The sequence below is a fragment of the Carettochelys insculpta genome, chromosome 13 (genome assembly GCF_033958435.1).
Source record: "Carettochelys insculpta isolate YL-2023 chromosome 13, ASM3395843v1, whole genome shotgun sequence".
Classification (NCBI taxonomy): domain Eukaryota; kingdom Metazoa; phylum Chordata; order Testudines; family Carettochelyidae; genus Carettochelys; species Carettochelys insculpta.
Window position 1 is genome coordinate 20482164 of NC_134149.1, and position 23710 is coordinate 20505873.

Sequence of the window (23710 nt, forward strand, 5' to 3'; positions counted from 1 at the left end):
TGTAGTTAAGCACACCCACCACCCTTAGTAGCTGTACTTTTACACTGGTAACTTTTTGGGTACTTTTCCACCTCTCTTTCCATGTATTAACAAACTCATTTGCCTTCAGATCTCACAGCTAGTAATTAACATAGAAACAGTTTCAGGGACAAAACTAGTCTATTGTGAAGAGTCTTTCCTAAAGCAAATACAATCTCAGGAATGGGAGAATGGGCAACATAATGGAAGAAGCTCAGACAAACAGAAGCCTAGGAGAACAATTTGGAAAACAGAGGGTTAGATGAAGAGTAGCACTAGTTAATCAGTAATGCTGGAAATGCCAGGCTGCCGGGGTGTTGGAATTATTTTTATAGAATGGGTGCTGAGAGCTGTTGATCCAAGCTAGAATCCCTGTAAATGGAAACCACTTCCAACCACGCTGGGGGCTGTAGCTGCCCCTGTACTAGTTCCAGAACCTCTGCATACTGGAATGCTTCTGGGTGATAGCAAATTAAGAGTCACGTTTGCAACGTGACACGACAGGAAACGACTGTCAATGCCACAGGCGCTGCACTTAAGACGAGCGAGATAGCACCTCGGAGAACCTGCAAGGCTCGTTCGAGCCCAGCCACTTCCACATAGATGATCCTGGCTTAACAGCAACGCGACCTAGGCTTCACTCATTGAACTACGTGCCATCAACACCAATCACAATGCAACACCCAGCTCGGTCTGCTCCCCCTCGCCTGCTTCCTGCCACTTTGCCCTCGGAACTAGCTCCGCCCCCTTGACCCACCAACCAATCGAATTACAACAGCTTGCCTCTTCCTGAATGGCTAACGGAGGAGCCGGGAGACCAATAGAAAACGAGCCTGAGCTAAGGCGGGGAAAGGGAAGTAGTCTGTTGGCCTTGCTTGGCCAATAGAGCGGTGCCTCACAAGCCGTTCACCCAATAGGTGAAGCGTGCCGGCGGAAGGGTGGACATGGCGGCGTTGCGGATGCTGCTGTTGGGGCTCTTCGCGGTGCTGATGGCTGGCGGGGGCTCGGGGGTTGCAGGGCAGAAGAGGAAGGAGGTGAGGGCTCCGCGCCGCCAGCTAGGCTGTGGGAGGAACTATGTCCGGAACTATAGGGACCATATTCTGCCCGGCTATCTCCCGTTGGGAGGTGGGAACCGGCTCGGTCATGTTATGCCCTTGCGTTATCCAGCTTTGAGGAGCCGTGCTCCCGCCTGGGTTTGCCTGCGTCCCGGAGGTGGGGGACAGCGTGGGGAGCTGGGCACCTTACCAGTGAACTGTGGTCATGGGTAGGGAAGAGTCGCATGCGTTTTATTTTGTTGCTGTAACTAAGACGGGTCACCGTGGGAAAATATTGCGTTCCTTATGTGTGGGTTTGTTTGGATTAGCGAGAGTGAGTGGAATGTATTAACAGTGTCAAGAAGAGAAAAAAATCACGTCCACTGAGAAGGATCTCCTCCCCCCAGAGTTAATGTTCTTCGGGGGAAGTATTCCACAACTAATGTGTAATTTAATGTAAAATAGTAGCCTTATCTAGTATTTCTGGACAATATTAGGATCTGTGTTTTGGTACTTTAATGCCTAATCATTGACTTTTTATCTGTTTTTGTTTTTGTTTTTGGCTGTACTGAGCGTTCAGAATTCCATTGACAATTGTTATTAAGAACTGTAGATTCTCAACCTGAATACATAATCTGTCTTGCTTTCTTATGTATTTTAGTCATTATATTAAAACGTTATCATGAAACTCTTAATGGTTCAGGGTATCATAAGACAAGACTTTCTTTAATGTTCAGACCCATTATTAAAAATGTCCAACTTGATTTTTAGATGGTTTTATCTGAAAAAGTTAGCCAGTTGATGGAGTGGGCCAGCAAAAGAGCCGTTATTCGAATGAATGGAGACAAGTTTCGTCGCCTTGTAAAGGCACCACCAAGAAATTACTCTGTGGTTGTGATGTTCACTGCTCTTCAGCCTCACAGACAATGTGTTGTGTGCAAGTATGGACTAAATTCAGTTCTACAAAACTTAAATGTAATGGTTACTGTATAAAGTCTCATATGTTCTATAGTAGATAAAAACTGTAGCTTCCTACTTTGCAGTACCCTTTTCTTGTTAGAGCAGTTTCATTCAAAGCGGAAGAGAGCTACTAAGACATGATAAACTGTAGTAATATTTTTCTGATTCAGTTTCATGCATATGCACAGATCATCTAAATTCACATTAACTGTACTGAGCTCTATGCTGCAATAATTGCAGCTGTGTAACATGAAAAAGGAATGTTTTTTGCCAGCTGGATGGGTTAACAATCTTTTGGGGTGAATGTCTCAACTCTTTTAAAGTTTGCTGCTGAGCATTTCAGTTTGAGGTTTCATTTAGATCTAGAATATTTATTTACAATTTTACTTTATCAATTTCTGGGTTTTGGTACTACCCCTTTGCATTGCCTGAGAGGTATAAGTGGACTCTGAAGATGGCTTTAATGGCTATACAGGGGAATTTCTGGGTCATCTCAGTGAACAGAAGCATGATAGGGTGGGTCCTCTTCCCCCGAGTTTTTCTGGATTCTCATGATCCTCTACTATCAGAACAGCACCTTGGAGCACAGGCAGCCGGGAACGATATAGAATAGCCCTGAACATCAGTTTTCCATTACCCTGCTTCCCTATGGTGGTCCTAGTGCAGCTTGATCAGACCAGAAGATCTGCCCCACCACTTCTTTAAAACAAAAACAAAACACTCTGTACATTCCCAGTGCTGAAAACAATATGAATGAGCAAGGAACCATGATATGTTTTGTGAGTTTTAAAATCTTAACTTTAAAAAGAGCTTTGGTGAGAATATAAGATGTTACTTCCAGGGAGATGTTTGAGCTGGAAGGATGTTTGCAGGTCCCTTGATTCCATTACATTTTATGCATATGCTCATGAGTTTAGCAGCTGGTTTTATGTGTTTTGTTTTTGTAGGCAGGCTGATGAAGAATACCAGATTTTGGCAAACTCCTGGCGATACTCCAGTGCATTTACCAATAAGATTTTTTTTGCCATGGTGGATTTTGATGAAGGCTCAGATGTATTTCAGATGGTAATATATTGTTTGTTTATTTGTTTTAAATGTGTTAATGTTTTTAGGCTTGTTGGGGAGAACCTGGAATATCTACAGTACAAAAGATGTTATGGTATTACCATAATGGGCGATCTTGGCCATCTGTGTTTAAAAAAAAAAAAAAAACAAAAACAACCTGCTTCAAAATAAAAACTGCATTTGTTTTTTAAAAAACACAGCAACCTCTCCAGTCTATGAAAAGCAAACAAATCTTGCATATTTGTGACAGTAGCAATAATAGGCCAGCCTACTGTTAGTAGAGAACAGTTCTGAATAGGCACGAGTGATAGACTAATGGGCCTGTTGATGTCTTATATTTAATTCCTGTAATGTGCAATTCCTTGTAATAATGGAATTAGAATGCTGTGTAAAATACTGGAACTAAATTACATGTTTGTCAATTAGCAAAAGACTTCTAACCCTAAACAGTGGAGGGCAGAAAAACTTAAATTTCTTATAAATGTATTTTTAACAAACTTGAGGCGTCTTGTTAAAAGAAGCAGTGTCAGCAAAGTGTTTTCTTTTTTTATTGAGTGAAAATGTCATGTCCACTTGACTTTCAGAAATGTGACATTATTGTGATTGCTCATTTAAATTACATCTAAAAACTCTGCTTAATTTTTTTTCCTAAAAATAAAAATCCACGTTAAGGACAAACAATCTATGTTCTGTCTCTTAAGACACAAAATCTCTTTTTTGAAAGAAGTACAGAATCATCAAGAAGAAATGAGCAATGTTACCCTGCTTGCAGTCTTTCAAGTTACTTGGAACCTGTGTAGTTCAATTGTACAAATTGTTATTTAGGATAGTACTTGTACCAGATTATACATTAGGGTTGTATTTAATTTTTTTCTTTTTCAAAGAATTATCAAATCTCTCTGAGATTAATCATTGGACCTTTACAAAACGGTGATGTCAGTTTGTACCCAAGTTCCATGTTAAAGCAATTCAAAGAGAAAATCAGGTGTTGTAGCTGATTTGCCAGGCTCTGGGCGCCATGTCTAAAAGCATAATTTAGTCCAGGGACACTGAAAAGCTTACATGCCCTGTTTAAGGATTGGGCTGATGATGAAACCCTGGTGAAGCCTTGTTGCAGGAAATTTTATGCAGGTTTTTTATGATACATTGCTGCTTCACTAAAGGAATATGATCGAAGACATTAAAAGAGGGCTCATCAATATTTTTTTAAGATGTATGGATCTGTCTAGGCTAGAGGGATTTCTCATCAGAAGTTCTCGTCAGAAGATACCTTATGACAAAACTTCTTTTGACAGATCTCAGACAGACTGTCAAAGTGGATTGAAAGAGCTATCTGCTCTGTCGACAGAGAGTGGCCGGACTATCCAGCTGGTGTATTGGCAAAACAGCCAACCGGAAGCACAGCAGACAGGGTTGCCCAATGTTCCAGAAGCCCTTTCTGTCAACAGAAGGTCCCCCTGGAATGTCCCCACAGGCTTTTTGTCGACATGTATCCACAATGCCATGTCATGGATTTTTGCATATCCTGGATTATTTTATGGGAAACAAAAGCATTCAGCCTACAATATCATTTTTATTTAAAAAGTGAGATCTGTTTTGTGACTAACTCTTCTGTTTGTGCATAAATTACAGGACAAATCATGAATGAGAAATATGTATTAAGAAAAGTTTTTAAATGGCTAAATATTTAATTCTTCATGTTTTACTTCCATTTCTATTTATTAATCCTTTTACTGCAGCTAAATATGAATTCAGCTCCAACCTTCATTAACTTTCCAGCTAAAGGGAAACCTAAAAGGGGAGACACGTATGAGCTACAGGTTCGAGGTTTTGCAGCTGAGCAGCTTGCTCGCTGGATAGCTGATAGGACTGATGTTAATGTAAGTACAGATGCATTTCATTTCCTTCCTGTGATGTAACTCTAGCTGTGGAGAGTATGTTGGCTAAATACATAATATAGTTAAGGTAATCTATTCTGTTTGGTTAGTGAGTGACGCTATTCTAAGCAGATCCTATGTCTAACTGAGCTTATTGATCTTTTACAAACAAGTTACTTTTCTTACATGCCATATTGTAATGTCCTGTTTATTTAATGCATTCCATCCAGAATGATTCCAAAACAGTTCACAAATTGGTTTGGAGTCATCCACCTTTATGAAAATAAAGCTGTTTTGTAGTTATCACAGGCAGAATATTAAATAGGCCTAACAGATTTTGCTCCATAGTTTATATTAAAAAAGCATTAATTTCTTAACTACAGTTAGGTTTATTAAAGTACTATTGGTGTGTTGTGTAGAGTGGCATAGTTTCATTTTTCCATATTAATAATTTTTTAAATAATATTTTTAAACATAACTGTTTCTTATGTAGATTCGAGTGATAAGACCTCCAAATTATGCTGGTCCCTTGATGTTGGGTCTGCTGCTGGCAGTCATTGGTGGCCTTGTGTATTTACGGAGAAGCAACCTAGATTTTCTCTATAACAAAACTGGCTGGGCTTTTGCGGCTTTGGTAAGCAAATTTTACGTTTTTGTTTTTTTTTTTTTGTTTTTTTAACATTCTGAAATTTCAACTTGAGCCAGATTAAATTTTAAAGGGAAGGAAATGTTGCGTTTGCTTTGTTACCTCTCCTGCATGGAAAACTATTTAGCGAGGAAACAAATAATCATTTTCTTTCAACTGATCTTTATTATAAACCAGATTCCCCTAGTACAAGATCAGTGTAAACGGTTTAGGACAACTGTGGGCAGACCACATGCCATATCCCTTAACATGCATTATTGTAGTGTTACTCTTTATTTAAGTGAGGTTTTACTCAATTTATACTTAGGATTTAGAGATGCAATTCCCACTGACAAATAATAAATGTTTGTCTAAAATCTGTATTTTATTATTCTGAAAAATGATTATTACTAGACTAGTCTAGGGATAATCAGATCCTAAGTATTGGTATGGGTGGTGATTTATAAAAAGGACTGAATAATTTTGATTGACAGTATTTGAAGTTATTCAGGAGATAGTCAATCAAATATTATGTATCAGGGCATATGTCAATAGCACTCAGAAGATTAGAGAAATCTTTTCCTTTCTATACGGGGTGGGGGGCGGTGCATTATGTGCTGTTAGTAGATATCGGACTTGATGGAACAATAAGTGGCCTGATCTAGTTTGGCAAATCCAGTGTTCATAGAAAAGTGAATTAAAAGCTAAGAGGAGGGATTATCTTGGCTAGAATGTAGTACAGTGTGAGACGTCTTTTGATCATAATGGAAAAATCCAGAAGTACTGGGACCATGAGTTCATTGCAATGCAGATTATGTTATTGTAGTATTAGTATTTTTTTATCTAAAGGGTTGTTTATGCCTCAGACTTTCAGGTTTAAGTGTAGATGATTTTTGAAAGACGTGATTTTTTTCAAAGACTTCTGGAAGGAAATGTTGGTTAGTGAAGATGAGGGTCATCTAGGTTTCCTTCTTGGCTGTCCTGTGTACTGACTGCAAGCTTTTCAGTTTGAAGTGCGTTGCTGTTGGTGAAAAAACATAATCATTTAAGAATATCTGCTGTGCTACATAGGTTATAATACGATAGCAAATCTGTACATTTCTGGGTGAAGTGAATTGCAAAGATGAGAACTGAATAAAGAGATGTATGAGGTCTACACTGATTTCTTACACTGTTCCTTTCTTCCTTTCTAGTGTTTTGTGCTAGCAATGACATCAGGCCAAATGTGGAATCACATTAGAGGGCCACCATATGCTCATAAGAATCCCCATTCAGGACAAGTGGTAAGTCTTATCTTTGTAAGATTATAGTGAAAAACAAAATTCAGCATGCAAGTTTTGCTGACTTAGGAAGTGAAAAGTCAGAAACAACAGTAGGATTACTATATAAGAAGCTCTAGAACATTGTTTCATACATGTCTGAGACCATAGAACACCAAACAATAATTTTTATGCAGAACACCTATGAAAATTTTCTTTAAAAAATTCAGACCAGAAAAACCCCACACAGCAACATATACAGCAAAAACAAAATGAAGTGATTTAGTCAGAGATCACAGCAGTGAAGAAGTAACATTGTATCTGATTTTAATAACAGAAAATGTATACCATCAGTGGATGATATCAGAAAGGTGTCGGGCATTTGTGGTACACCTGCGAGTTGTTCATGGAACGCCAGTGTTCCACAGAATGTAGTTTAAGAAACACTGCTCTAGAGCAGTCCGCAGGCAAATTTGAGGCATTGTCTTAACTGGCGTAGAAGGAATATCTACATATCTCTTCTCTGCCACAAGTATACAAATTATGAAAGAAGGGCCTTAAAAGTAAGATATCGGAACAGGAAACTCCTCAGGGCACTAGTATGTCTTTAGAGCATGGATTGGCAAACTGTGTGGACTGTGGGCCACATCCAACCCATCAGACCTTTTTACCTTGGCTCTCAGGGACTTGAACTGCTCCATGTGTGCTGTGACTCCAGGAAACAGAGACAGCCAGGGAGCTCCACACGTGGCTCCTACCCCAAGTGCCAGCTCTTCAGCTCCCATTTGGCTGGGGAACCATGGTCAGTGGGAGCTGCAGGGGCAGCATCTATGTACAGAACAGTGTGCAGAGCTACCTCACTGTGCGTCTATGTAGGATCCTGAGTGAGGGTATGCTACTGCTTCCAGAGCTCCTAGAGGTAAGCAGTGCCTGGAGCTTGTACCCAAACCCCTTCCTGGCCCTAGCCCCCTTCCCTCCCTCTAGATCCCATCCCATAGCACCCTCTTGCATACCAAATACCTCTTCCCTGACCCCATCCTAGACTCAACCCAGAACCCCCTCCTGCACCTTCATCTCTTCATTTATGACCCTACCCCAGAGCATTCATGGCCTGTACAATTTCCACATTGAAATGTGGCCCCCAGGCCACGAAGTTTGCCAACTCCTTATTTAGAGGGACCCACATCTAGTCTTATTATTCTTTTGGCTAAGAGGTTGTCTGAAACATTAACTTCCTGTTATGGATTGTGATTTTGTATGTTATCACAAATCAATTGTCAAAATTTGCCCATCAAGTTTATTACCTAGCTATAAATACTTGCACAACATAGAGTAAATGTGACAATTTGTACTGATTTGGTTTGCATTTTATTACAACCAGAGTATTTGCTGTAGTGCCTTTTATAATTTAGTGTCAGTTGCACAAGAATGAGGGTATTAACCCAATTAACAAGAACAAAGGCTGCTTTGATATTTGATTAATTTTAAGTGTTTTGGGACTTTCTGCTATTTTTCTTGTCTCATAATATATAATGATATGATAAACTAGATGTTAAACATGATGATGAAACTAGAAATGTAGTCCATAATCAAACTAGGAACAATCATTTTGATCTACCAAATGACATGCTACATTGAACTGTGTACAATAAATCATTCTAATTCATGACTAAGTCACATGAGCATTCCATTTTTAGCATTATACAGCACCTTGTATCAGGAGAATGGAATGCCATTTCAGAAGCAAAAACTAAATTGTGTATAGCAGTGGTTCTTAAAGTGTGTTCTGCAGAACGCTGGTATTCTGTGACCAACTAGCAGGTGTGCCATGAGCATTTGGAAAAATAATTCAAAGTTTTACATAAATAACCATTTTACACTGATAACAACAGAATTGGACAATACTGAAATTATAATTTTATTTCTACATCTCGCAAGAGTGGTAGTAGTCTGGCGGAAAGGTTGACTAACTGTGCTAGCCTCCTCTCTCCTCCAATCTTCTCCTATCCTATATGGGTGTATAGCATCTAGCAATGATGTGTGGCGTATGTGATACACCAGCATGGCGTCTGCACTGTCAGTGTGCATGTGTGATGTGATGATTTATTGAATTTATTATTTCAACTCATATGAGTTAACAGTAAGTTACATTTCTTCTTAAAAAAGCCAAAAAGTATTTTCACTCATGAGGAACCAGTACCATCAACGAGTGAAGTAAATTTTCATAGATGTTCCACATAAAAGTATTATTGTTTGATGTTCTGTGGCCTCAAAGGCTACGTCTACACTAGCCAAAAGCTTCGAAATGGCCATGCAAATGCCCATTTCGAAGCTTACTAATGAACCACTGAAATACATGTTCAGTGCCTCTTTAGCATGTGGGCTGCTGCGGCACTTTGAAATTGACACGGCTCGCTGCCACGCGGCTCATCCAGACGAGGCTCCTTTTTGAAAGGACCCCGGCTACTTCGAAGTCCCCTTATTTCTATGAGCAGATAGCAATAAAGGGACTTCGAAGTAGCCGGGGTCCTTTCGAAAAGGAGCCCCATCTGGACGAGCCGCGTCAATTTCGAAGTGCCGCAGCTGCCCGCATGCTAATGAGGCACTGAATATGTATTTCAGTGCATCATTAATAAACTTCAAAATGGCCATTTGCATGGAAATTTCGAAGCTTTTGGCTAGTGTGTAGAAACGGCCGAAAAGTTTAAAGAACACTGGTCTATAGCTGCTTTTTTTTTTTTTTTTTTTTTTTTTTTTTATAAGAGAGAACTTTTTAAAATGCTGAGGAATGACTTAATTTCAGGTATCCTGTATTTCAAGAAGAAACTTCCAATGTTGCTGTAGACATAACAAAAATTAAGTCAGGAAACAAAAAAAAAACAAAACACGCCAGCATATTTATGGAAGTATTAATTATGTCACGTGCAGTGAGTCAGAAATTCTACCTGTTTTAGTCTCTACTTCCAAACTTCAAATTACGTTTTCTAGATATTTTGCTAACTGCTTTCTTCTAGAATATATTCTTGTTACTAATTTTAGATGACACATTGTATTTGCACTGTTGGCCTAAACTCTGAAGATACATTATTATAATAGAATTGTCTTATCTTTTTTCTGATTTCCAAACTCTTTTATTCCATCTCTCATATGCCTCCTGTTGCTGTATTCTGACACTTCTGTACATGCTGCATCTTTTTTTTAAAAAAAACAAAAAAAACCCCTGACCCCTCCAGGAAGAGGGGGAGATTACAGCAATTAAACTTTTTAAGCTGCTGTCTTCTGCTGCTGTCAAGTTCTTTGGGTAAACTGTTTTATTGGCCCCTGGAAGCTGACCCCCCCCCCCATGTCCCCCCCCCCCTTTTTTTTAAAACATGCACAACTGCCCTCTTTTACCTCCCCCACACACCTAGTAACTAATATGTAAAACCATTGTTTCTATTTGTGTATTCAGGCATGCTTTTGTTCTCTTTTGACGTTTTATTGAACTTTCATAAGAACTTAATCATGTGATTTATTAAAAAGTGATATCCTCTTCCGACCTTTAGGTCTGCCTTGCATGTCAGATAGTCAAGATGTACCTCAAGGGTTTCTCAGTTATACTGACACATGAACTGCCTGTCAAACATTATTGTTCCTGGCATCTAACATAGTGCCACTTATGCAATGCTTTTCATCTGTGATTGACTAGCAATAAAAATGTATCCATATAGTCTAAGCTGTGACGCTTTTTTTTTTTTTTTTTTTTAAAAAAGCAGCCACTCCATGCTTCATATATTATGTCTGAGGTCCATTCAATGAAAATATTTTTGAATGTTTTTCTTATCAGCATTTCCTGTGTTTTGCAGTTGCTTTCTGTTTATCTCATTCTCAAGGGCACATGTGGCAGATAACTTCCCCCCCGCCCAACATAATTTTAAAAATCTTTTTTGTTCAGACTTTAGCTTTATTAACTTTTCCCATTGTTTACTTTTGGTTTTCTTTCTTTCCACCTTTTTATACTGGGAAGACTAAGTGCTTGATATTTGGGCCCAACATGTAGGGCCCAGAAGGTGCTGGAGGAGAATTCTCATTGCCTGTGGGTGTGGTGTATGCAAGCTTATGCTACTCACCCTCACAGTATCCAGCAAACAGGGAGAGGAAGAGAACTAACCATGGAGGCAAAGGCACATGACAGGGCATGCTGCTAGTCGGGGCACTTTTGTATTTTAAAAAAAAAGAGGAGCTCCACACCCCCCAATTGGCTGGAGCTGCTGAGGTGCCAGTACTCGGTATTGGCAAGTACTGGCATAAAAAAACCACTGTTTGTAGTACTCTGCACTGCATTAAAGGGAATCTGGGCAGTGGGCCAGGCCAGGTAACATTTCTGGGAGTTAAAAGAGCCCTGAGGCTATGTTCTACTGTACAACAGAAAGATGGCTTTTGCTCTGCAGCAGCCCAAAATCTGGATGGTGCAAAGGTGGGACAGCAATACATTTTCCCCCCTGGTTCTGGAACACAACTTCTGTGCTCTGTTTCTGAGAGAGTATAGACTTTAGCCCCAGCTTTTATATCTGTTATTAATGACTTTTAAATTCCACTCCAAAGTTTCTTAATTGATTTTTTTTATTTTCCCCCAGAGCTATATACACGGAAGCAGCCAAGCCCAATTTGTGGCTGAAACACACGTTGTTCTACTGTTCAGTATCCTTTATAGTGAAATATAGACCTCTGATGTCAATTTAATCTTTTGTCAAACCTATGCATTTCCCGTTCACTCCTGTCACGTAATAGTGATAACATTGACTAAAACCTTGTAGTGCCTGTATAATACGCCAGCAGCTGACTTTTTCTTAGGCTGGCAGTCTGTCAGTTTAGAAAGCTTAGGTTACCATTGTACTCTCTTCTTTCTCAAGGGCCTTAATATATCCTTAAATGAAGTAGTGGATCACTGCATTCTTTGAGATGGCCTGCTTTGGCATCTGTCATAAGTAGATGGAAACAGAACTAACCATTCTTTTCTCTCTGTGTTGGTGGATTCTCTCCTCAGTACCAAGACCACCTCTTCAGTGGAAGCCATAGATGCTTAGTTCATAGGCCACTGCACACATCTAAGTTCTCCTATTATTATCTTCACCTTAGCTATTATGCTAATATTTCACTCATCATTTTCTTTGTCTGATAGACTAAACTTACAGCTTTGTCACTGTTGGCTTCACCTAAGTTTTTAAAGATTTTTTTTCTTCTGGTCAAGTGCAATATCTTCCAATTCAACTTCTCTCCTATTTTTCGTCAGCTCAGGCATCAATATTTTTTCCTTCCATTGTCAGTAACCTTATGTCCTTGGCGCTGAAAATTATTCCTCCTGCATCTTTTGTGTTTCTGTAAACCCACATATTCCTATCTCCACATCATCTGTGTATGCCTCAGACACATCTCCTTAGTGAAATCTTCACCCAGGTATTTATTTGCTTACCTTTTCTATAACAAAAATCTTTTCTACGGCATCAAAGACCCCAATTTCCAGATACCCAGCCTGCACTTTCAAAGTACAAAGAGCAGAAAATATACCATAATATCAAGCTAGTGCACTGGCTCCCCATTTACCGGATCATTTCCAAGTCTCGTACAAAATTCCCTTCCCTTTTCTTTTAACCTATCCATAATATACTGTAACCATCCTTTCCTTTCACGTAGTAAGGTAACTCGTGCACAAGCCTCTCTGTTACAGCTGTTCCCATCTGGAGCAAAATGCCCTCTACCTTTTTTCCTAACCCCCGACCCCTCAAATCTTTTTGTTTGTTAGTTTGTTTTAATTCTTCTAAGCATTTTGGGGATACACTTTATATAAATGATCCAAAAAACAAGATGACATTACTTTCCTCATTGTGTCACATTCCTACCTTTGAAACCAAAACGCACTACAGTTTACCTTGTAATTTTCAACTGGCATCAGGCTCCATAATGAGTTTTGTGTGTATTATTTTTCTTCCCACCAGAATCGTTTCTCAGTAAATGACATGCTTTAGTCTTTTTTGTCTCTTTAGAGTAATGCAGTATAGCTACAATATAGTTTAGCCACAGTATAGCTTGTAAGTTTGATACAAAGCATCATGAATCTTTTTTTTTTTTTTTTTTTTTTTTTTTTTTTTACTGCATTTTTGATTTATTTCAGTTACTTTGAGTTGGTGATAGAATTTTGTGACTATGTTGGACAGAGTTTTCAAATCTCAGTGCATTTATTGACCAGTATGGGAAATAATTTTGTAGGCAAGTGTTGCCATAAACATCACCTACTCTATAATGGGTCTCTAGGTTTCCTTCTTTAGCTATTGTTGGCTCTAAATCTAGTCATATTCCACCTTTCAGTAGGTGTGAGGCAGATGGCAATGACAACAATGTTAAAATGAAGTGGGGGTTGTAAAGTGTTCTCGTTCAGTCTCCACTCTCCCTGTGTACCTTCCAAATTTTCTAATCATGAAAGTTGTTCAAAAGGCCACAAGGTTGGTAAATTATTTTAATAATTAGACCCTTTTCCCTGCATATAATTACTAATTAGATAATCATTTGCAGTTTGAATTCAGAGATATATATTACTCCCATTGAAGTCAATGGACAATAAAACCTTTTTTTCCCCCTTTTGGAGCAGGACTCTTTGACCTGAAATGTGCGTATTCCAATGCAATTAAACAATGTAGGGCTTGTTACATATAGAATTTCACTGTCATTGTTCCTTAGGGTCAAATACAACATAACCAGCTTATACATCTTGTCTTGAACTTTAGCAATATTTTTATTGGTGAATAATAGTTCAAGCTGAAAACCAGAAGATATTCAAATGTTGTTTTGTGCCTGATACAGAATGCCAAATTAAACAAAAATTGAAAGTTATATTAACTATCATCTTGTTACACTAAGAGAAGATTACCAGAACCTTGTCCATGTTATCTTTTTCTCATCAGGACTGAAACTGCCAACAAGGTGGAGCAATGTCTTAATTCTTGCCTCCCTTTTTCAGAGGAAAAGAGCTATTTATTGCCAAATTCCTTGATGATAATTATGATTTTCAGCTACTTCAGTTAAACAAGTTCCTGACATTTTCCTGAGTTTTGCTCTTGTTTTTCCTAGCTTATCAGTAATTACTGTATGTTGGTTGTAACTTTTCTTCCGTGTCTGTCTTGTCTGGAGGTTCTTTAATCTTACATATAAAACTTGTTAGAAACACCTGTGTTTCTAATTGAATGGATTTATTATATTTAAAAATAAGTATACTGTGTGTCTGTCAGTTTAGCCTTAAACAGCTTTTGCAGATGGTGGTGTTACTTTAGGAATGGTACTCCTGCATGAAGCTGCTACCTCTGATATGGATTTGGGGAAAAGAAAAAGTAAGTACTACTACTAATCCAAGTAATATATATTATTGTTTAATTGAAAGGTTTTATCTCTATCTCAGGAAGATGCATTCAGGAAACGTTCCCAATACAGTGGTTTATTGCTTTGCTGATATTGTTATTAGCTTGTGCATTTTTAAGGTGTTTGTACTCTCTGCATTTAATTATTTGTTCAGTGTTGAAATCTAGAAAAACATTAATGGTCAGTTATTTCACATTCCATCTTTTAGACCTATAAATGTTAGAGTGGGCTTGGAGCACAGAGCAGAGAAACAAGATAGTGTTGAACTACTGTCATGCTTCTGTGTGAGGCTATTAAAATTATAAAATCAACTATTAAACCCATAACTGAGGGGTGAGCTTTTGGCTTATTCCAGGGTCAGGGTGTCAAATATATACTTGATTTTATAAGATGGCATTTAAATAAAAATCCAAGCTAATTAAAGCTCTGTGTCTTAGTCCTTTAAAGCCCTTTCCTTAAAGCTTATTTATTATGAACAAAATAATGAAATAGAGAGCAAATGGAAAACACTGGCCATTAATTCCTCAGATGCTTTCCCTGCTTTAACTAGCCAGGGAGGGAGAAGACATAATTGTCGTCTTTGGCTCACCTTCCCCTTCCTTTTATATCATCTTGAGTAGCAATGGCAGAAACCTGATAAACCTTTACATACTGTGGTGCCTTTACCTCGTTTACCTAATACAGATTGTTAATATCCTTTCACTCTATTATCAGTTCACAGTCATAGCAAGTCTATGGGGTCATCACAGAGGTTTTCAATCACTGGTGGGTGACTTCTTAAAGGGACACTTACCTTCAGGGTTTTTTTAATAATGCTTGCAAAGGGTCTATGTTGAAATGTGTTGTCTGTTTTATGGAAATGTTTTATATATTTCCTTCTCTCCTGCTCATGAGGCTTAGTTCAGGAGAGAAGATTACATGTATTCAGCAACAACTTCCTATATTTCAAGGTGCAGAAACTCCTTTGGCTGTGCACTAGCTTGTTAAATTTATCTGCAACAATTAACTCTGCTCAAACTCCCCCTGTACACTCAGCCATGTGGATGGAAGCAGGGAGTTGCTGCTATCAACTTTCTGCTCCTTTGACCTGCTACCACCCAACTTCCCCTAATTTAATATGTATGTATTTGTGAGAGAGAGGTGTCCCTCTCCCCAGTTGAGCTGTTATGCAGAGTATACCCTAAAAGCAGTGTACTTTCTATTTCCACAGAAGCATTTGGAGGAGCCCAGAGGGGTGCAGAAAGAGAGAAAAATCGTTCTGGGATAAATGAATTTATGTAAATGTTATATAGTATTTGCTAACTAAAAGACAGAAGGGTTTCCTTTTCTACACTGGACCTATATTGTCAATATAGGGCTGTCTGGAGTGGCAGATGGCTGAGTGCCATCCTCTGTTCAGATTATCAAGAAGCAAGGTAGAGACCCCCAAAATTGTTGTATGTTCTATAATTAGATTTCACCAAACCAGTAAGAAGTGTGACTCTTAAAGCACTCTAACAATCGTAGTATCTAAGGATTTATTAACTAAAGAGAAGTTAGTTATTGCAGGGTTAAAGCTGGCAAACACAAACAAACAAGTTACAGTGCATGGTTTCAAAAGGTGGCACCTGTATTCATCTATCATGTCAGCTCTGAACATCATTTAGGAGTGGTTTCAAGCAGTGAATTTGTCAGTGCTTGGCTGAGCCCTAAAGTCTTGTGGAAAGCCGGAACCTGGTCTGCCAGCCTTGCAGAGTGAAATTTTTTCAAGGGACCAAACAATCACTTAACTCTGCTCCTGTAGCCATCCACAGTTAAATTCCCATTGAGTGCAGCATGTGGAGATTCAGCTGTGATTGAGCATTTTTAATCCCTATCCATAGTGGTGCTTTCAAGGTAGACTTTCCTGTCTGATTACTTTATTTTGTTATGTTATCTACAGTAATGTGTATAGCTGGAGTTGGCCTGGTGGTGGTGTTCTTCAGCTGGCTGCTTTCTGTCTTCAGATCTAAGTACCATGGCTACCCATACAGGTATGGCTTTTTTGCTGTTTAAATTGTTGTGCTTTAATACATAGGTGTTGATGTAGCTATAAGGTATTGATTATAACATTGTAGTATATAAAGGGACTGACTTAAACCATTGAGATTTGCTAATAGTATAGGAGTGCTTCTTGCAGGGCTAACAGTGTACTAAAAAATGAATAAACTCTTACACCTGTTCTGATTGGGGTTTCCCTTCCCAGTACTACTTTTACAAAAAGCGGGTGACTATAAAAAAACAAAAACTTTGCCTGAAGTCCACTTCAGAAGAAAAATGAAAAACAAACTGTCCTGAATACCCTTGTTTTTGGTGAAACTAGAGGCATATAGGATAGTTGATTGCAGTAATGAGCAGAAACTTTTATGATTTTACAGTTAAGACCACTATTTCTTCTGTCCTGCTCAGAATAAAAGAAAAAAGGCTACGGCACTTCTTTATAATTTGACAGGCATAGAGTAAGTAAGAACCCAAAGATTACTCAGTGTAAAACATCTTTAGTTTTACAGTGTCATCACTTACCATAAGTGTGGTAATACAGGTTGAACTTCTCTAATCTGGAACTCTCATGTCTGGCAACATCTGTAATCCAGCATGATTTTAGTTAGCCGGACTGCTTATCGGGGTGTGGCCAATTTTCATGTGATCCCAAAAGTTTGTTTACAGCCAGCAGTCCTGGCTGTCACACCAGGCTACACTGTGGTTGCTATTTCAGGATACATTTGTATCCTGAAATATCAAACCACTGCTAAACACTGAAGTAGCAGGGCTATTTCAACATGGTATTCCAATTCCGCTGACCCTCGTAGCTGCATATTTCAAAATAATTTATGCAAAGGTAGCTGTAGCCTCAGTGTTCTGCTATTTAGTTGTAATTTAACCTTAAATGTCTTCTAAGATGGCACTTAGCAACCTTTATCATCTCATGGAACACTCCAGCACTTGTTATAACTTCATGGTACACCTAATATATATATCAGAGGGGTAGCCATGTTAGTCTGGATCTGTAGCAGCAACGAAGGGTCCTGTGGCATCTTATAGACTAACAGAAAAGTTCAGAGCATGAGCTTTTGTGAGTTAACTCACTTCTTCAGATGCTGGTCCTGGAAATCTGCAAGGCCAGGTATAAATAGGCCAGAGCAAGGCTGGGGATAACGAGGTTAGCTCAGTCAGGCGGGCTGAGTTGTATTGTCATCAGTAGATCTGGAGGTGTGAACTCCAAGAGAGGGGAAGCTGCTTTTGTATTTAGCCAGCCATTCACAGTCTTTGTTTAATCCTGAGCTGAGGCTATTGAATTTGCAGATGAATTGTAGCTCAGCAATTTCTCTTTGGAGTCTGTTCTTGAAATGTCTTTGCTGCAGGATAGCTACTTTTAAATCTGCTACTGTGTGTCCTGGGAGATTGAAGTGCTCTCCTATGGGTTTCTGTATATTGCCATTTCTGATGTCTGATTTGTGTGCATCTATTCTCTATGTAAAAGAATAAATGCACACAAATCAGACATCAGAAATGGCAATATACAGAAACCCATAGGAGAGCACTTCAATCTCCCAGGACACACAGTAGCAGATTTAAAAGTAGCTATCCTGCAGCAAAGACATTTCAAGAAAAGACTCCAAAGAGAAATTGCTGAGCTACAATTCATCTGCAAATTCAATAGCCTCAGCTCAGGATTAAACAAAGACTGTGAATGGCTGGCTAAATACAAAAGCAGCTTCCCCTCTCTTGGAGTTCACACCTCCAGATCTACTGATGACAATACAACTCAGCCCGCCTGACTGAGCTAACCTCGTTATCCTCAGCCTTGCTCTGGCCTATTTATACCTGGCCTTGCAGATTTCCAGGACCAGCATCTGAAGAAGTGAGTTAACTCACGAAAGCTCATGCTCTAAACTTTTCTGTTAGTCTGTAAGGTGCCACAGGACCCTTTGTTGCTGCTAATATATATAATATCACATAGCAAAAAAACCCAGTCCCAGCCTCCTTCCACTGGACTCCCACCCTCCTTCCTGGGGGAGGGTAGTAACTGGGACTCCTGGCTCCCAACCACCTGTTCTAACCAGTAGGCTAAACACACATACCTCTCCTTGGAGGGTGATAAAACCCAAGGTCCTGGCTCCCATCCGTGTGCATTAATTACGCAATTAGATGCCCACCCCCTCCCAGGGATGATTAGAACCCAAGTGGGGGGAGGAAGGGATATAACCTGGCACTCTCCCCTACCCTCACCCCCCCAGGAAATAGAACCTGGGACTCCTGGCTCTCAAATCCCTGCTCTAACCACTAGGCCATGGCACACCAGATATGGAGCACTATTCTAAGAGACCAGTAAGCAGTGGAAGTGTTGGTAATGTGTTAGGAAAATATTAATCCACTGTGGTCTGGCAAATTCTCATCTGGCACTGGTCAGGTATTGAGGGTGCTGGATGACAGAAGTTCACCCTGTAAGGATGACTTTACAGCTTTTTTCTTTTTTTTTTTTTTTTTCCTTCCCAAAGCTCCCTAAGAGACTTGGAATCTAAACACTACCTGGAGTTCTAAATTTCTTGGGCTTGGGACCTTCAAAGCTGCCTGTATCACTGCATTTGTTAGACAGAGCATCTAGTATGCTTTTGCTGGGACAGGCAAAGTCCTAATAAATAGGCCTCTAGATCTGATTTTTAAATATTTTTATCCTCTCTGAGGAAAATTTTTTTTAAAGGTACAAATGGGAGTTGGAAGCCAGCTCCCATTGGCTTCTTCTTCTACCATTGCTAGTTTTATGAATTGCCCTTGCTTCTGTAGGCTTAGATATTTTCATCTCTCTCTGCCAGAGCAAATTTTTTTTTTTTAAACTCTTATTAAAACCCAGAGGCTGGGTCTACACTTGCCCCCAACTTCAAAAGGGGCATGTTAATCAGGGTGATGGGAGATGACTAAGGAAGTGCTGTGGTGAATATGCAGCACTTCACTGGGCTAATTCTCCCCCATGGCAACTTCAAATTGTCAAAATTCGAAGTGCCTTTACTCTTCAAAATTTGGGGGATAAAGGCACTTTGAAGTAGCGCATGCACTTTGAAATGTTTGAGACTTCGAAGTTCCTGCACTCCTTCAAAGTGCCTTTATCCCCCAAATTTTGAGGAGTAAAGGCACTTCGAATTTTGACATTTCGAAGTTGCCATGGGGGAGAATTACCTTAATGAAGTGCTGCATATTCACCACAGCACTTCCTTAGTCATCTCCCATCACCCTGATTAACGTGCCCACTTTGAAAGTTGGGGGCAAGTGTTGACAAGCCCATAGTTTGTTTTGGACCAAATGAGAGCTTGCTGCCAGAGCAATGGACAGAGTTGGATTACTTCTCTTACCAGTGAATGATGTGGAAGGAGACTCAGAACCTCCATATTTTCAGCTTTTAACTCTCCTACCAAATATGACTGTATGTTAACCAGCTTTGTAGCTCAGGAGGAACAGATTAGCTCTGGAGTGAACCACATCAGTTGAACTTTTGAATTACTATAGGACTTGTAATAAAGTCACTTCTCCCCAACTACTTTCAAACTCAGCTGTGTCATACCCAGTTCAGGTCATATGCCCCTAATCATTCTGAATGAAAGGGTCTAGAAAGCTAAATGGAACATTTCTTTCTTTGATTCAGTGCTATTTTTAATATCCTCTGTTTTGTTGCAGTTTCCTGATGAGTTAAAGGATTCCATAGGCTGGGAGCATTTGAAAGGTGTCAGCTCTGAAACTGTGTAATGGAACTGAACAGCTAAATGTATAATGGTTCATGCTACCTCTTTTTAAAGCAAATGAGATAGTTAAACACTGAACCAAAGAAAACATGTAGTGCCTTAATATGACAAAAAATTTTGCTCTGAAAGTCACATGGAGTATTACAATTCAGTCGTCTTTTTCCATCATCTTAAACCATTTTACTTTAAACCTAGTGGAATTCAAAATGTAGTTTATGGACTACTAGTGTTTCTTTGAAATAATTAGAAACAGAATTTACATTCAGTTTAAAATTTGCTTTTTTTTTTTTTTTTTTTTTTTTTTATTGCCTGCTCCCTCAAGGGTGTCGAGGGTGTATGGTTTGGTTTTATATTGCTTTCTCTTTCCTGCTCCCTGTTGCTCGCTCACTGTCTCCCTCAGTTTCCTTTACTTTTCCCTTCTTTTCATAATTTTGATGACTGGGTCAGACTCTTTAGTGAATGAGGGACCCGAATGCAGCAAGTATCTGGAAATCTCTTCCTTCTTTTCCCTAGAACACACTCTGGGTTCTAGTGGCAAATGTGCAGATCTCTCAGTTCAACTCTGAGTCTCTTGCACTTAACTGCAGTGCAGCTGATTTCCCCCACAGAGTAAGGGAAAGTTATCAATATATAGCACGGGTGAATGTATGTGGAATCTTGAATTAAATTATCTAAAGTGGCTTAATACTGAGTTTTCCCCTCCATACGTGACACTTCTCACCATCAAAAACAGTGATTTTTTTTTTTTTTTTTTTTTGAATAAAATGACCAGTTGCAATTTCTGCTATCCTAAGCTTCCTCTCTGAACACAGGGACATGTTTATTGGCCATCAAAGACATGCCCTCTTCGAGTGCCTGACACTGAAATTCCCCTGTATGCTATATTCACTGGCACAGTAAATCCAGTCTGCATAGTCCAAGGTTAGGTATGTTCTTATCCTTTTCTTTCTTCCTTGGTAGGTGATTCTGAATACCTAATCTGAAAAATAGCCCAAAAGATGCCATTGTCAGTGGATAATGCAGAGAGATCCTAAATGTTCTCAGAATCCTGCCAATAAAGCAGACATGCCAGCACTTTTAATCACTGTTGCTTGGAACTGTGATTTGCCACCTCCTTCAGCCTTCCATACTACAGAGATTGGATTGGATGGGATACAGATATGATCCTAAAATAAATATTACTATCCCAATGGAGCTTCTCATAGCCTTATAGTAGCCTTTTCTGCTCTGATTTCCTCTAACAAGAATAGTGTGCCCAAAGACACACCTTTCTCCATCCCATCCCTGAGAAGGAGGAGAGTTAACTTTTTGTGCCTCAGCCAAGATAGTCTTAAAAATGGGCCATGACTAGAAATTCTAGCATCTGTGCTTGTGAAAACTCTTGCAGCTTAACAGGAAAGTCCTACCTGCCACAGAGCAGTACAAATGCATGGAGGTAGTTTATCATGGAGGATGTTATAAAGAGTTAATTTCTTCTCTTGCCAATAGGGCAAGGGATATGGAAGTTTTCTTTAGACTGAACAGTACACGAGAAATAACTACTTCATTCAAACTAAAATGTTACTGTTAAACAAGTTTGCTAAATTAACTTGCATCTCAAGTGCCTTAACTACACTAATCTAGTCTTCGGTTTAAATATTGATGTTTTTGTACAGCTCAGAATGATGAGCCTTAGTAGCACAGATAATCACATGATGGGATATTGGACAACTTTCAATAAAATGTTTTACAGTCTGCTTCTTGTTCTTGTGTCTGATCTTTAAATATTTTATAAGAAATAGGCATTAGTGATTCCTTCTGAAAATGAAGTTGTCAGTCTAGCAGGGTGAGGAAAAATTAACAAAAAGTCTAATACTAGTATGACCCCAATAAACTCTCTAGGGTCTACTACACTAGGATGGAAAATATAGTCTCACTTTACAACAGTTAGATGAAAACTACTGTTCTAGTTAGGAAAATTTATCTTGGTCTTATTAGTATACTTCTACATTTCCTCTAATGCATTTGACCACTGCCCTGAGAGGGGATATTGAGCTAAAGCAGGGGTAGGCAAGATATGGCCCACTGAATCCTGTCCATCAAGCCTTTTAATCTGGCCCGTGGCCTACCCTTGAGGCAAGGAACTGCAGAAAAGATGAAGTGCTGTAATGACAAACCTGTAAGGTCTCTGCGTTTTGCCAAGGCTATCTGCTTAGGGGTCTAAACATCAAGGTTGAAACACCTACACTCTTTAGAATCTTTAGTTTGAATTTTAGAGATTCCATTTCCCCTTTTCATCCATAAACTGTACCATGTCAGTTGTCGCTGTGTGTATCTTTGAACCAATGGCTTGTTTGTTTTCAGTGGACACTAAAGATCCAACTATGCTGCTCGAGAGTATGGGGCTCAGATGTGACCTCAGCAAAATCTTCCTTTCTAGTACTGTTATGCTGCAAGTTCAGTAGGCTGCTGCCCTCTGCTGTTTTATTGAAATAGCTGTACATTTACGTATTTTGGGATTACAGACTATGTAACTGTAAAACTGCAGACAATACAAGGTAAGTACAATGGCTGTGTATAGGCGATTAGGCAATATGGGGAGAGCAGGGCTGACTGCCCTAAGGCCTACCCCTTCCTTTCCTTGGCCTCACCCCTTCTGGGACAGGGAGCTGGGCCCTACTCCCACTTTGCTCCCAGACCTCTGATGGCTGTTGGCCCTGCTGGCTGAAGTTTTTCTGTGGCCCCAGCCTGAAGAAGCAGTTGGGTTTCCAGGAGGAGCAGGGATGAAGCACCAAACCCCAGCAGGTGCGTCCAGGTGAGCTCAAGCCCTAAATGTCAGCTGATGTGCTCCAGCTCTCAAACTTCTGAACATTACTGCAAGTGGCTTGGAGGGTAACTAGGTTTGGCCACCCTGGCATATAGCATTTTTCAGTGCCAATGAATGGGACCAAGAAGCTGCAGCTGTCTGTGGTACACTCTGTGCTGAATTTGATTTTGGGCTCTCTCCACGTGAGATGAGTCCACTGGAGGACAAAGTTCTGCCTCTATGAGTAACATCCATATGGGGCTTAAATTGCTGATAAATGTTACATGTCATGTCTGTAGGATATTCACAGACATTTCAGGCAGGCTCGGTGTGTGTGTCCCTGCCCACCATAGGTTTAGTGCACATCAGGTAGGATTTAAAATTGGGCAGGCACAACATTGTTCCAATACCGATCCTGGTACTGAAAGAAGAAAAAAGGTTTAAAAAAAAAATTAGACTTAAGATTTGTCCCTAAAAACTAGCTAAAATAAAACTAACTCCTTTTTAAAAAAAAAAAAAAAAAAAAAAAAAGCCGGACCAAGAAGTGAGGGAAGTGCTTATGAGAAGTCTGAAATTACTCTTAAAACTGTCACTGATGGGTGAGGAAGGGGAATCAGGGATGGCTCCCTCCTCTTATACCACTGCTCAGTGGTGTGTAGTGATAAAGGGTGCTAACACTGCCCAGCAAGATACCACTAAGGGAAAATATTTTCTGATAATTGTGCATGAGGAATGCACAAGCCTACAGTAGAATGGACTTAGATAAGCACACACACAAGAATATTTGTTCCTAGGATAACTTCTGACCATTGTGCATTGGGTTTTTTTGTCTAGTATCTCAGGTAACATTTTGCAATTGACTTAGTGTCTGAAACCTGTTGACTATTAATGGCACTTAGGTGCCTAAATCCTTTTGTCACTTTAGAAAATCTTACAAATATTCTA

General features: G+C 39.5%; 1 protein-coding gene across 1 annotated transcript; it reads left to right on the plus strand.

Annotated features, from left to right (window-relative positions):
* Positions 1 to 941: 941 nt before the first annotated feature.
* On the plus strand, positions 942 to 21519 carry MAGT1 (magnesium transporter 1). The gene is made up of 10 exons (XM_075007507.1): positions 942 to 1052; positions 1824 to 1993; positions 2960 to 3077; positions 4817 to 4957; positions 5448 to 5588; positions 6773 to 6862; positions 11455 to 11518; positions 14125 to 14199; positions 16149 to 16239; positions 19916 to 21519. Exons 1-10 carry the CDS (start codon positions 963 to 965, stop codon positions 19929 to 19931), a joined length of 996 nt encoding a protein of 331 aa, XP_074863608.1. The 5' UTR covers positions 942 to 962; the 3' UTR covers positions 19932 to 21519.
* The last annotated feature ends 2191 nt before the right edge of the window (positions 21520 to 23710 follow it).